Source organism: Coptis chinensis, chromosome 8 (genome assembly GCF_015680905.1).
Source record: "Coptis chinensis isolate HL-2020 chromosome 8, ASM1568090v1, whole genome shotgun sequence".
NCBI classification, from domain to species: Eukaryota; Viridiplantae; Streptophyta; class Magnoliopsida; order Ranunculales; family Ranunculaceae; genus Coptis; species Coptis chinensis.
The window spans coordinates 97,669,542-97,684,480 of record NC_141463.1 but is presented as its reverse complement, the minus strand read 5'-3'; the positions used below and the strand labels follow the sequence as shown (position 1 = coordinate 97,684,480).

At 34.8% G+C, this 14,939-nt stretch overlaps 2 protein-coding genes across 2 annotated transcripts; one reads left to right on the top strand and one right to left on the bottom strand.

Annotated features, from left to right (window-relative positions):
- Positions 1 to 380: 380 nt before the first annotated feature.
- LOC147484887 (protein CORTICAL MICROTUBULE DISORDERING 7-like) lies at positions 381 to 3,860 on the top strand. The gene is made up of 5 exons (XM_086579843.1): positions 381 to 1,179; positions 1,730 to 1,993; positions 2,063 to 2,152; positions 2,249 to 2,271; positions 3,149 to 3,860. Exons 1-5 carry the CDS (start codon positions 601 to 603, stop codon positions 3,858 to 3,860), a joined length of 1,668 nt encoding a protein of 555 aa, XP_086435969.1. The 5' UTR covers positions 381 to 600.
- Positions 3,861 to 4,286: 426 nt separating this feature from the next.
- LOC147484886 (protein SOSEKI 1-like) lies at positions 4,287 to 13,827 on the bottom strand. The gene is given in 9 exon segments (XM_086580653.1): positions 4,287 to 4,660; positions 8,375 to 8,476; positions 8,827 to 9,215; positions 9,218 to 9,390; positions 9,958 to 10,070; positions 10,427 to 10,496; positions 10,602 to 10,759; positions 13,566 to 13,639; positions 13,713 to 13,827. Coding segments are annotated over 8 exon segments (1,167 nt in total). The 5' UTR covers positions 13,619 to 13,639; positions 13,713 to 13,827; the 3' UTR covers positions 4,287 to 4,551.
- Positions 13,828 to 14,939: the final 1,112 nt, after the last annotated feature.

The following is a 14,939-nucleotide window of genomic DNA, read 5'->3' as shown; positions in this document are numbered from 1 at the left end:
ACTATAATGAGAATCCGGTAAAGTACAATAATGTTTAGCACAAATGTAGAAAAGACAAGAGAGTACTGCTTTGCCAGAATATGAGAATGTTTGAATCTGAGAATTTGTGGTGGTGTTTTGCTGCAAAAGAAAACTTTATACCTGCAAAAGTCACTTGTAATTGGTCAGAATAGGATAGAGTGTGTCAGAGTACTAGAATCTGGATACACCGGCTCATAGATTCCCTTTTAGAAAGCTTTAATGTGAACAGGGCGGTTTGCTCACCCAACTCGATAAATGCCATAGAACAAACATATAATAATATAATAAAATGGTGGTGGTTTGCGTAAAAAAGAAGAAAAAAAAAGGCGCAAAAAAGGACAAGTTTGTTAAAAGGTTAAACTCGAGACAAGTGACAACACTTTATATCTTGTCGCTATCACTTTACCTGAAAACCTCTGAAACTCTCGTCACTCCCAAAAACAAACTTCTTCTTCTTCCTCCACGTGTAATTTCCATCACGTGCTCCATTCTAGAGATCCACTCTTTCTCTCCTTCTCCTTCTCCTTCTCCTTCTCGTATGTTTTCATTTCACGGTTTTGAGTAGCAACAAAAAATCCAATGGCAACACTAACGCCAGGAGTACTAACAAAACTAATCGCAAACTCAAAAAACCGGTCAATAAAAGTCTTGCAAAGTCAACACAGATCAGCATTGTTGCAAGTAATAGAAATTTTACCGTCACTAGTTAATAATGAAAAAACGGATCCGTGGAAAAACAAAGGGTTTTATTTAAAAGTATCGGATTCATTAAACTCAACTTACGTATCGGTTACAGATAAAGAAGACATTGAGTTGGTGTTTAATAATAAGATACAACTTGGTCAGTTTATTTATGTGAATAGGTTTGAGTTAGGGACACCGTTTCCGGTTTTGAGAGGAGTCAAAGTTGTGAATAACAAGTGTGCTTGTGTTGGGGATCCGATAGATTTGGGGTTGAGTAGTGGGGTGGATTTAAAGAAAGTGGGGGTGGTGAAAATGAATTTAAAGAGAGTGGGGAATGAGGACAAGGAAATTAGGAGGTTGAGTTTGGATGGGGTGAGGAGAGGCTGGGACAAGGGTGTTGGACTGAAGAAGAATGAGAATGGGAATGGGAGATTCAAAGAGAGAACCAGGCCGAGTTCTTCGGATTCTGCTTCTGTAAGTATTCATCTCTTTTTTTTTTGTTTCATTTAGGTTTACATTGTGGTTTTAGTTAGTTATTTGGAAAAGTAATTTTATTTTTTTCTTTTTGGTAGTAAATGTAGGCATTTGTACTGATTTTGGTTGAGAGAAGCAGAGAGCAGAAACTCATTGTCAAAATTAAACCACTGTGTGTAATGAAACGGTTTAGGTTATTTGAAATTCATTTCAAATTGTAGCTTATGTAGGATGGGGTTGAAATATTTAAATAGACTCGTTGGTGTACTTTTGTATTGGATGATATGCTAAGAATTTCCGACATTGTTTTTTAGAATTAAAGGATTAGAAATTCCTTAATGGTCTGAAATTTAGGTAAGTTGATCTTGATGACTACACACAATCATCTTCCCTGAATATGAGAGCCAACTTATTTGGATAGGGAATACCTGTACTATTATACTACATATATGTCATTGGTTATTACTATTAGGTTTTCTACTAATAGTATGTCGTCCGACCTAATATAAGATGACATGTTTGTGCAACATAATAATATCTACATCTTCAGGTTCTGTCAGATAATAAAGCCTCTTCTCCTAGGAGGGATACATTGTTGAAGGATAGAGTTCTGAGTAATTCACCATTGAAATGCAAAAGTAATAGCCTGTCATTGAATATGGCAAACAAGCCTTTAAAGAAAGATATCAAGACACCAGCTAAGGAGGCCACTATCCCAAACCCTCTTGTTAAGGTGCCTCTCAAGTTCCAAAGGTGGTCTGATCAGAGCATTTCTTGGGATTTGCTTCCATCCAGTATTCATGATTCTGGCAAGGTATACGGTATTACTTGTATATATGAGGCTTTAGATGTTCAGATTCTTAGCTGTTGATGGTACTTTCAGGATGCTATACGTTGCAGAAATAGTGCTTTTCAGGCTGCTGTGGATGCACTCCATGAAGCATCAGCTGCAGAGTGTTATTCGATGCATGAGGTACAACTTTCTATTCTTTCTTTTTCTCCTTTGTTATCAAATTTGTTGACATTATGGTTTTGCAATTAAGATGTCACGTTACAATTCTTTGTATAGTCTCACTCATATGCACGGTTGCAGTAATATGGTGTAATGGTTTTCAATATTCTTACATAAATGTGACTCAAAGACATAGGACAGGGGTTTTACATAGTTGTGCTGAGCTCTAGGTTTTAGTATTTGGAGTTTTAGTTGTAGGAGCTTTATGGGTCTGAAAAATAGATTGTTTTGTTATATGTATTGCAGTGTAAGCTGTTGTAAAGTTTGAAAAGGTTGGAAGATCTTATTAAATGTTTGAGAAATGGAAATTGTGTTACCTCCTAGTATTATGTCCAACAGGAGAGTGCATGACATTGTAGTGGTACAGTATAATGGGTCTCCACTGTGATTGCCACTTCTTTCGTCATGACATGTTGTTGATATTGATTGGGGCTCAATAGGATCCGGAGAGTGGGAAAGTGGTTACCGGATTTCTTTATTAGAAAGGGCAAGCAAAGCCCGAAGCTTAAAGGATGCTCTGTAATCAGAAATATCTTTTCTTCTTTGCTAGGTATTGTTATTTAGCGAATTAGTTGAGAAGATTTTGCTTATTGTACGCTTTCTTTGTTTTTTCTGTTAACACTTTCAAAATTTATTTAGGTGCTTACAAAATGAGTTAGTTGTTTGATCCTGAAATTCTGTGCAGGCTTCTGGTTTTTAATACGAGATTCAGAGATTGGATATGACTGTTCATTCAATTTCATATAATGTAACAACAATCGTTTATCTAGTTATCTCTGTGCATCCTAGTCCCTTTCCCTTCTTTTTAGTTTTCTGTAGTTGCTTCTTTGTGCCGTGACGATAAAATTATGTTTCTTCACTTTTTCCAGCCGGTTTGCCGAATTGTGTGAGTCTGCCCCAAGAGATTCTCCTGGGATCTTAATAGGCAAGTTCTTAAACGCCCATCAAAGCATGCAGCTTAAAGGCATCTGTGGTTGATGCGTTACTTAAAGCAAGATTTGTTGAAGCAAGAACTAGCGTGGCAAGTAGCTCTGAGCTTTCCTCACCAGAATTGCTCAAAGTTTTCCTTGATAAAAATTTGGATGCTGAATCATGGGTCCAAGCTGCAGTGGATACTGACCTCTCCAAATTTTCTCTGCTTAGCAAGCAAGACAAGATTGGGAATCAACTTGGAAATCAGTGTCACTTTGTTGTCTTAGAACCTAGCCCAGAATTAAGAGAAGTAAAAGTTACAGATCACTTTCCTCAGGATAAAAGAAGCCCTCAGAATCAGGGGCGCATGCTAGATTCCAGTGCCAAAGGTACACCTTCTCCCAGAAGACGGCTAGGGCATTCGGTTTCAAAAAAGACTAACGATGAAAATGTGGCATGGTGTAAGGGAGGAGGTTTGAAGGAGGTGGCTTCTTTGGTAGAAAGACTACTCTTGACATCTCGTGGATGGTTTTTGAAGTACTTGGAGGATTCTTTGAATGTTGGATTTGGATTGAGCAGCAAGGAAGACGACAGCGAGGTCGGAAGTCTCCTTGGGCAGCTTAAAAGAGTAAATCAGTGGTTGGAGGATGCAACTGGGGATAGATTTGAAGTTGATGAGAAAGTAGAGAAGCTGCGGAAGAAGCTTTACGGGTTCTTACTTGAGAATTTGGATTCAGCTATTGTTGCCAGTAGATAAGAGTGGAATACTAACTCATTAAGACGCTTACTTATGCAGATTCTGTAGGTACAGTTTGACATAACTATACAATAGCCAAAGATCTAACCTGCATTTCTTTTTGCCTTAAAGTTGGTGGAGCTTTGTTAGATTGGTTGCAGTTGCTGTCCAAAGGTATTTCCTTATTGTATCTGTTTCAGTATAGAAACCCTAATTTTGTCAGTTCTGATTGCCAAGTCTGTACTCGGTCTTGTATCTTTTTCATTTCCACTGGAGAATTTTCTGTAACACATGTAGGACTAGATTATGATCAAAGTAAAGTTCTTCGCATTGAGCACTTTTGTTTTTTCTGTTTATTAATATTGAGTAGCTGTAAGTACTTAACAATTTAATATAGGGTACCAGTTCTAATTGGGATGTCATCTATTACAATTCTCTTGCAAAATGAGAGGGCAATAAAAGGACTATAGTCTATAGAGGTTTATGAATTGCAACTGTACAAATGACTTTAGGTAGCAGTGTTATGAACAAATAGCCTGGCTCTTCACCTTTTTCACTCTTCTTTTCTTTTTACATGAAGGAAGCAGTTCTATAAGATCTTGAAACCAAATCTTTGAACAAAAAGAAAAAAGAGAAAAATAAATAGGACAAAAAACTTGTTCTTTAGTAAGCAGCTTGGGGTTGCTCCTTTAGTATTCCCTCTGTCGAAATATCAGCTGATGACAATTTTCTCAGCACGGTTATTTCCAAAGCTTTTCAATCCTTTACAAGACTTCATGTGAGTATGAAACTTCTCCGGTTTAAATGCCTTCCCACATTGCCTGCAGTGTAATTTCATGGAAACATCACTGTAAGCATTATGATGCCTATAATCAGTCTCAAGGTTGGAGTGGGAGATCCCATCGTCCAGTTAAGCACATGTCACATTGCTCCTTCATACCTTCATGTGGCAGTGTTATTTGTAGATATGCAAGAAAGTAGTAGATGAAATTATTAATCTACTACTTAGTGCGATTTTTTTTCCTCCAGAAAATAGTTCATAACAACAACCATCTCACACTCTGTAGTTTCTGACTTTCTGTATAGACCTTACAGAAACCGACTTGTAGTTGTTGACTTGTTTCTACTTTGTACTTAGTTTCTCGATTATCACAAGGACTACAAAATACTCAAAATAGTGGTATGACATGGAGCTATATACTGCTATAGAGTTGAATAAGCTACCAATTATTTTGGGCCACGACTTTCATTGTGCAACTCCATCTTTGTACTATAGTAAAAGCATTACCAATGTGTTGTGTAAATTTATACAGCACATAGGTTCACATCAGAGTCACATGTGTTTTTAAAATAGATTTACACAATGAATTTAATGGGTAAAAATACATATATCCAATAATGAGCTAAAAGACTTTTTTTTTTTGCAAAATGTGTAAAAATAAATAGTGTTGATTTTCCATCGATTTAAAATAATGAGAATGCAAAACTTATGTAGTCCCATTTTTGAAGTAGTGGTTAGTTAGAACTAATTGAGTTTAAAAATGTGTAAAATTATTTTCATTTTTAAATGTGTTTACACAATTTTTAAAATGGGATTGTGTAAACCACTTTTAATGTAAATTTAAACATCCAACTCTAAATTTTTTTTACCAATGGAGATGTGTAAAAACACTTTTAGTTTAAAAATGTTTAATTAAACACATATTTAAAATTAAAAATAGTTTTATACATTTTTAAACTCAATTTGTTCTAACTACCCACTATTTCAAAAGTGCACAGGACTCCATAAAATTTTGCATTCTCATTATTTTAAACCAATGAGAAGCCAACACCATCCGTTTTTTCACATTTTTCTATTGGTTTACTATTGGATGTGATTTTTTGATTTGGGCTACCACGAGGATATCCCTATAGGGATGAGTGTGCCGATACCGTTGGATTCGAAAATCAAAAACAAAAAGGAAGAGAGAGAATGAATTTGTTTTGATTTTCGGACCGTTGGATTCGTATCGGATGTCGCCCTATAGGGATATCCTCGTGGGTAGATTTAACTCGATTTTTACCTATTAAACTCATATGTGGGAGCCTATGTGGCTGTACAAATTTACACAGCCCATTGGTAATGCTCTAAGGGTGTTAATGGGTACCCATTTAACCAGAACCGTGAGAAAAAATTATGGTTCCAGTTCCTACTTTTAGGAACCATTTAAGAATGGGTACTAAAAAACCGAACCATATAGAACCGTGAGCCGAATGGTTTTACCGTAACCTAATCGGATCGAACCGAATGTTATCGTACATTTAACATAAAAAATATCAAAATATAAAATATAAAATTTCAAAACGTTCATTTATATATTACTAAATTATATTTATTAATGTAATATATGGTTTTCATAGTATTTAATGTTATAAATAATATAAAATGGGAGGGATAGAGCCACTCCCGAGCCACTCCATCGGCTTACAAATTGAATTAAGACTCTATTTTTTGTATATATAATCTTCTCACAATGGATAACATGCCCAAAAAATTCCATCCTATTTAGATATGTCTAACATTGTGAAAAATAGTGTTCAATTTTGAACGATTATCTAATGGTCCAGAATTTTCTGATTCCATAATAACATTTGATTAGATTAGACATATTTGAATAAGTCGAAATTTGGTGAGCATATGTTATTCATGATGAGGAAAATATATATACAAAATATCAACCAGTAATTCAATTGGTAGGATGAGATATGACTTTGTACGTTTTGGGAGTGGCTCTATCCCTCCCAATATAAAAATATAGCTTACAAACTTAAATAAAATGTTTTATTTAACTTATTATTGAATGACATAATTAATTATACTAATATTTAAAAAACAACTCATTCATTGCAGTATTTTGTGTTTTTAATACACATTTTTTTAATAAGACCGATAAAAAAAAGTGTGTAAATACTGAATATATTAAGAACCGAAAGAAAAACCGAAACTAGGAATACGGAACCGGTGGTTATGGGTAAAGGTAGGAGTGTAAAAAAAAACCGTTGACCCATCGTCCGGTAGGGTACCCGGTCTTCACCCGCCACCCAAACCCGCACCGACCCAAAAATAGACCTGCCCCGTCCCGCCACCGTTTTTATGCGGTCGGGCTATGGGTGTAGGTTCTATGTTCAAACCCGACCCGTCAAGCCGCCCAACCCGCACCGTGTCAAAAACCGTTGACCCAACTCCGTTGACCCGCACAATTTCAAGACTCTAACTCTAATATTTTTGTATTTTGTTTACAATTTCTTTTAACTTTTGTAGAAATTTGAGAGATATGAATACAAACTTATGAGTTCAATATCAATTTCACATATTCAAGTTTGAATATTGGGAAAATATCAAAAATTCAAATTCAACTTTCGAATTTTGGAGAAGATAAATCATTCATCCTTATATTCATTTTGAATTCTTTTAGTTTATATTTTATTGTTTTGTACCATAGATCCTCACTCACATCTTCATTTTATCATGCTATGGAAAATAATCAATTTACAAATGGTAAATCACGATAAATAAGTTTCAAATTTACAAATATGGTTTTGGATTCAAATTCAAGTATTTTTATTTTTGTTTATTTTTTATTGATTGATTCAATTTTTTCTCTATGCTGTGAATTGGAAATATATTACTTGCAGAATTAGAAAGTTTGTTTTTAGTGAAATTGGGTTAAAATGATAATTTCCACCGACCCGGATGACTGCTTCCAAAACCCGCCCCCGTAAGCCGACCCAACGGGCGGGGGATGGTATTTAAGACATGACATTACACTTCAACCCGCCCGCCCGTCGGGGACCATCGGATTTGTATCCCCTAACCCCGCCCGCCCGCCCCATCACTATTTGGCCCTGGCAGTTGATCCGCCTACCATTATTACCCCTAGGTAAAGGTCCACAATTTTAAAAATCCGAACCGCAAAATTAAATGATTTTTGGTTCTTACACCACTAAGAACCAGACCATTGACACCCCTATAATATAGTGTTTTAAGTTGATTGAGAAATCGTGATTGTTGATAGTTCATAAAAATATACTTTGTCACTGATTTTGAGACTTTAAATCACGAAATAGTTCAGCACGATGCAACTGATTCATTGCCTCCCTTTCATTGAAAGTTCAGATAAATCAAAGGTGGGATATTGGTAACATCAGCTGAATTTTTTTTCGGATTTAGATGATAGTATTATATTAGCATGTCAAACATTGGCATCAATCTAGGTAACGTTAATGTTGTGCACTTGTTTGGTCAAATATAAAATCACATAGGTAGGCCAATCAGGTAATATGCAGGACTGAAATCAGATTACAAAAACTTTTGGATTAAGCTTAGATTGGATTAATATGATGATTGATGAAGATCCAGCCTTTGACTCAAAGTTAGATTTTCTATTTTATGTTGACGACAGTGTCACCCCTAACTCACCCAATACAGCATGCAGTTTGCCTTTGGTGATATATTGGTTAAGTCTGCAAAAGTTTGACGTTTCAGCTAAACTTACGAGCAATGTGGTTCCCGCACAGGTTTGTAAGCAGCAGAGATCTTATTCTTGTTTGCAAACTCATTTGATTTCTTCTTACTCCTTGTCCCGCTAAAACTTTTCCTGCAAATTAGTGACAAATTAAACATGAATGAAAAGGAGAGTGATTAATCATTAATGGGCCAACATAAAAAAAAACATTTGAGATCTATGTCAGAAGAAACTCTTCTACTCATTACTCTCAATCTGCATTTGTACCTGAGCTGGATGCTTGTCAAAAGGTCTGATGAATGATACACTTTCTACAAAAATATAATAATTTCTGTTTGCTATGCTGCAGACTATAGTACTAAATTACTAATAGTAGTATTATACCAGTCCTAACTGAAGTATAGCATGACCTTTTATTGCTTTACTACTTTTTAAATATCTATCTGTGAGCATGCAAGAAGAAGGCAAGAGCTCTAATGTACCTGGCGTATTGTGCTTGCTGCTGATTCCAAGCTGCAGCACTAATGATCCTCTCTGACCCACCCAAAGTGTCCACCCTACAAATCTCAGAAGTATTGTTCAAAGGACTAAAAGTACCAAGAGGCCCACTCTTATTTACCATCATTATAGCTGAATCATTCGTCTCGGTTGCACCACAATTCAAGAGATTTCGAAACACATTAGAACCCCCATTTGAATAACTCTTGCTCTTCCTTTTGTTAAAAGACCATGCTTGTTGTCTGGCTTTCTCAGCTTCCTCCTCTTTATTCAAGTAACACTTCTCCACAACATCCTCATTCAACTCCTCTATTTCTGTTGATGCAGTGTTGGTTTTCAAATAACTTGATATGTCAGGTGTGAAAACTGCACTTGTTTTAAATGATTCCTCTGTTGATGCTGATGTCTCTGAATCCAATGGACCTGAATCTTCTTCTGTATGAGAAGTTTTGGTACTTGATGTGTATGAATTGTTCTGTTCTGTACTTTTAGTAAGAGCTTGTTCGGGTTTGCCTTCATTTCGTATCTTTTGCCACATGAGCAAGAATCTGATGATCATATGAAAAAACCTTACGGATGAAGAATGGTAATCAATAATTCGGTATTATGAATATACACGGTAAGATTATTTAGAATTGTAAAACCAAAAGCATTACTTAATGCATACAAAGAGTAAGTATTTGTGGTCCACCCCAAAATCATACAAATCTTATAAGATGTTTTCTTAGGATCACCATATGTCAGCCTCGATGCAAAAAAAAAAAAAAAAAAAAAGGTTGACGTGTTGTGTTGCGTGTTTTAAGGATCAAGATGAGCTTCTCACCCAATTCATGTTTAACATATCATTATCATTAGTACCTACTATTTATTTTGGACCCTAGAACAATTCTTATCAGTAGTACCTACTATTTAATTAGGAATAAGCGTAGATTGTATTTTAAAATCAATACCACTATTACTTACTAATTAGTATATAAGTTGATAATAGAAGCAACAACTCATTACAGTATTACTTAGTAGTAATGTAATCAGTCCATTTATGGAACAAGCATGCTAAGCATCACAGACATCACACAATAATTCGTTTAAGGGCTAAATAATAAGATTGTGCTCACCGAATGAGATTGCAGGAATTTCAGATCCTTTTAGAACAAATTCATTGTCGGAAATGGGAGTGATGAGGTCTTCGTCCATTAGATCTTGCCAAACGTAACCACTCTTGTACTTCCTACATATTCAACTAGATGATTAGCGCCCAGTGACAAGATTTTGACTGCTGATGAACTGAAGGTTATAACTGTTGTATAGGCGTAAAAAATGTATAAATTGATATAATCCTCCTCGTTGATCGATAGAGAAAAGAAATGCTATAAAAAAAAAAAATTGTAACTCTGTGTAACGCACTTTTAGTTACACTGAGTTATGTGATAGTAAGTAGTTGGGAACTTAGAGGGGGTTAGCTGTCACAAGGAGCATAGAATATCTTAGAATGAGATGCACGAACGCGAAACCTAGGCCAGCTACTTACGTTGTAGTTCAACAGAAATCTGGAAAGAGGAAGACACAATAATTGAAGTTTCTAACCTCTTGTAAGACCAGGAGAATGAATCAGGCATATTTTTCCCACGTAATTCAGACAGCCATCTCTTCACATCTAGAAAAACAGAATCCACAACGAGAATCCATCAAAAGACACAATTATTTGAAAACAGAACAACACAGAGAAAGTTACAGAGGAACAAGTGAAAATGTGAAATACCTTTTAAATGAATGCCATTTCGACTAACGTGATGGACTCTAATGAGATGAGGTTGTTCAACTCGACCCATTCGACTCAGAAAATATATGATATGAACTCTTCTCACTTCACCAGTTTCTCTTCCATCATTACCAACTTCTCCCTTCCCTTCCATTCTTCTGCACCAACATCAAAGAGCAACAACAATAATTCTTCTTTTTAGACAAAACCTGGTAACATTTTTCCAAGCAAGAAAGTTAAAAAAACTGAACCCTATTAGAGAACACAGAATCTGCAGGCCTGTTTAGTTCAAGAAATTCCAAAAACAAAACAAAATCTCATGTTTTGCAACAAGTTGGTCTTTAACAATATAAAAATGCAAACTCTTGCAGGCATGCAAGCCTGACTAATATAAAACTATGAACATTCCTCTCAAGAATCTAAAAGAGTGTATTGAGAAGTGAATCACCTAATGTTCTTTATCGAAAAGTGTGAAGCAGATGGATTCAACACATACAAAAGAGTTAAAAATGGTGAGCAGATCCCATGCCTTTTATAGTGTTGCAGCAGGACTAAGTCATAAAGCTTATTCGAGAGCTATTTTAGTTGTAAGTTGATTTCCCGCGAGATTTTGGGCCAGTTTTGGTAGTCTTTGACCCGTTTTTACCAAAAAAACTATACCATTTATTTCATTTCTTTAATTAAGTTTTATGATTTGTTCATGGGAAAAAATGTGAGTAAGTTTTACAAGCTTGACCTGTTAACCAAAATGGAATTGATTGTGGTTTTTATGGAATTCTATTAATTTTAATTTTACATTTAAGGCAACTAACTAAACCACCTGCTTTAATAGACTCTAAAATATTTATCTGCACAAAAATACCATTTTCCCAAAATAATGAGCAACTGCAACATTTGCCATCTGAAGGGCAGAGTTGGTATTCCGTTGAAATAAAAGCAACTATGATAGCCAAAATTTGAGATTTCTATGTCAGCCGTATAGGAGACACATTTGGTAACCTAAGTTACTAGTTTCAGTAACCAATTGCAAAAAGCCCTTTATTTTCATTCCTTCCTATCATTAAACTTTTTTATTTGCCTTTTATTTTGCTTCTTTTTGTTTTGTGAAGTGCTCTAAAGTTAGGTCACCTGCTATTTGCTAAGCTACTGATCGAGCTAGAGTCGTTTTCAATTGGAAAAAGCAAAGAGCAAAAAATTGGGGAAATTAAAGAAGGAAATTTTTTATACATACTTAATTGCATGCCGCAAGGTCTAATGCATTTTAAAAGTTCGTAACGAGTTCAGTATAATATTAAGTATAGGTACCCTTAAGCATATACATCATCCGATCCATAATGTCAACAAATGTTTAAATTTCTAATAGACTGAATATAGTGTTATGAATGCATAGAAATATAATAACAGCCGCTTACCTAAGCCAAATATAGCCAAATATTTTGATGTTGGGCGATATATAAAACTCTCTAAAAATTGATATATATATATTAGATATATCGATATAATATATCGGTAGATATATATTTTTTTGTTGACTGGTCAAAATTTTATTTTGTATATCGATATATAGAAAATATCATTGATTATATAAGAAATATCATTGATATATGAATAACAATCGGTCAAAAGTCGGTCAAATTCAACAAAATTAATGATATATATCGTATATATCAGTTGATATATATTGATATATTGGAAAATATATATCAAACACAAAATATATCAATATATCCATCCGATATATCGCAATATATATATATCCATACCTACCTAAAAAAACTGATATATATCGGTGATATTTCGGAAACAAATGAGGAACTATGTACTAATCCAAAACAAATGAGGAACTATGTCCTACGAGACACGAGTTGGTCATTGTCAATATCATCTACACTTCATTCCATACATTCAGCCAATTATCAGATGTCAATCTTATGGACTTTGTATAGCTATACAAAACATTACATTCAAGTATTCAACAACACCTACGTTACCCTCTATTCAAAAGACATTTTAAGTTATTTGGTAACAGTAGCACTGTTGTAAATACCAAGTGAAAGCAACAGATCGAGGAATGTTTGTCATGCTGCTTTCCTAAGCTTTAGACCTAACCTTAACTATTAAGGGTAATAACCAGAAATGTTGTTAAAATGAACAAAAATTTGGTCGATATATTTTGCCTGAATTAGATACTAGTAGTACCAATATTTCAAGGCAATAGATAAATAATTTGAAGCAATTTTTGTTTTAGTAAGTTATGCTCCAGTTCAAATTGACCTCATTTACAACTAAACTTGTATCGTGTAGTTTCTTAATTTAATGTGTGAAAGAGGCATAGCTAGTGTTTTAAGGAGCTGACATATCTATCGAACGTTTTACAAAAAACCGCAAGATAAATTTTTAAAAAGATGTTTAGTTGTTTACAATTAGCATTTATTTTACATATTTACCTTCCCATTCCCACTAGCCTACTTTTTTGTTTGAAAAACAAATTATTGTTTCTACTCCATTATTGGCCTACTCGAAATATCGATTTTCATGTGGTTTTGTTCTAAATCCTTATCTCTGAACAGTGTTCATAAAAATCAAGGTTGGATCGTCTGGTCTTTTAACAGTAACAACTAACAACAACTAGATTACTTTACCAAAAAAAAAACAATTATTTTAGATTTTTAGTGGCCTAAATTAGGATTTAGGACCAAGAGGGTCTGGGCGATTATAATGGACCGTTTCCAGACTTTCCGCCCACGTATATTGTCTTTACAATAAAGGCCCAAGATTGGTTTGTCTCATTAAAATGGCCCATGAACATGTCTATATATGGCAGTCACATAACAGTTAGAACTTAGAAGGGGGTGGTTTTCTAAACATTGTTCTAAGCACAAAACAAAATGAAGAAGAACATGAGTATGAGTATGTAGTAAATCAATCTGACAATCAAAGAGCAACTAATTTTGATGTTCTAACCTTTTGATCATCGCATGCCTTATCATAAACGCAGCCTCTTTTGAAACTTCCATTGCTTAACTGAGATTGAATTACTGAAAGAAAGAGAATAATAAAACTTCATGCATATATGCGTTTAAGATGAGTTGTGTAGATTCTATTTCTTACATGTCTTCAAAGATGTTCGAATAGAAGTGATCGTTCGTTCTCGATCACTTGTTCTTGTCTCTGTCTTGTGTGATACTTTCTTGTCTACTTCGAAGGTAGCAAATGGCAGAATGTCTCGAGAGAGTTTTTATAGTTGACAAATGTGTGGATAAATTCCGATATATATTTTTAATACCGAAAGCTGCGATCAGGCATTTTCAACGTGCCGTATGGATTGTTTACTGCCTTTACTGGTACGTTGATTATAACATGAGAAATCAACATAAAATGTTCTACTCTCTGTCTTCTCTAAGGTGGGGCCATACAGGGCCCAAAAGTATCCAATTACTGGTGTTAGTGGTGTATCAGATATGTTGGGCCCAACGGTTTTGGGCCTCTGCGTAATTGACGTTGGACAACGCAATCCAGGATTGAGTGGTGAAAGATGGACAAAATCTACAAATAGAGGTACCTCATAATATTTTTGGTGATTTTGATCTTGAGAACCTATTACCCTGTATGTGGTGTACTAGTCGTCCGATGGATTTCAATACATGCTATTGTTTGTTGCTGCCCCAACGACCCACTACATGCATTCCACTCAAGTGAAGCCACACTTGAAGAACCGTCTTCACTCATGTCCAATTGCCAAGTTTCAGGCGTGTGGTATTGAAATTATGAGAAGATCTTCATAGCTGTTATGAAATCCATGGGCTTATATGGATGTCCACCATTGATATGTGTTATCCTGATAATCTTCTATCTTGGTGTTTATCCTGATCATCATCTATCTTACTATTTATCCTGATAATCCTCTATCTTGGTGTTTATCCTGATCATCATCTATTTTACTGTTTATCCTGTTAATCTTTATCTTAGAAAAGAGGTTATCTAGTTGTATATAAAGGTAACCTCTTCCCATTCAGAATTACCTCAATGAATAAGAATTCTTTCTATCTCATTCTTTTATTAATTCAATATATGTTAAGTTAGTGTGGTGTTCTCTTCAAATTGGTTTAATTCTAACACGTTATCAACACGATAGTTTCTAGCTTTGGATTAAAGGTATGTGTTTTATTTACGATTAATGGTATGTGTTTAACTTGTTGTTATGAATCGTAATCGATACTATTGAATTTAAATTCGTATTTTGGTATTAAATTTAGATATCGTTTAATTTAACTTTTACCAAGAAAAAGAACGAGTTTTAAGTCACTGGGTATGCTATTAAGAGATATTAGCATCACT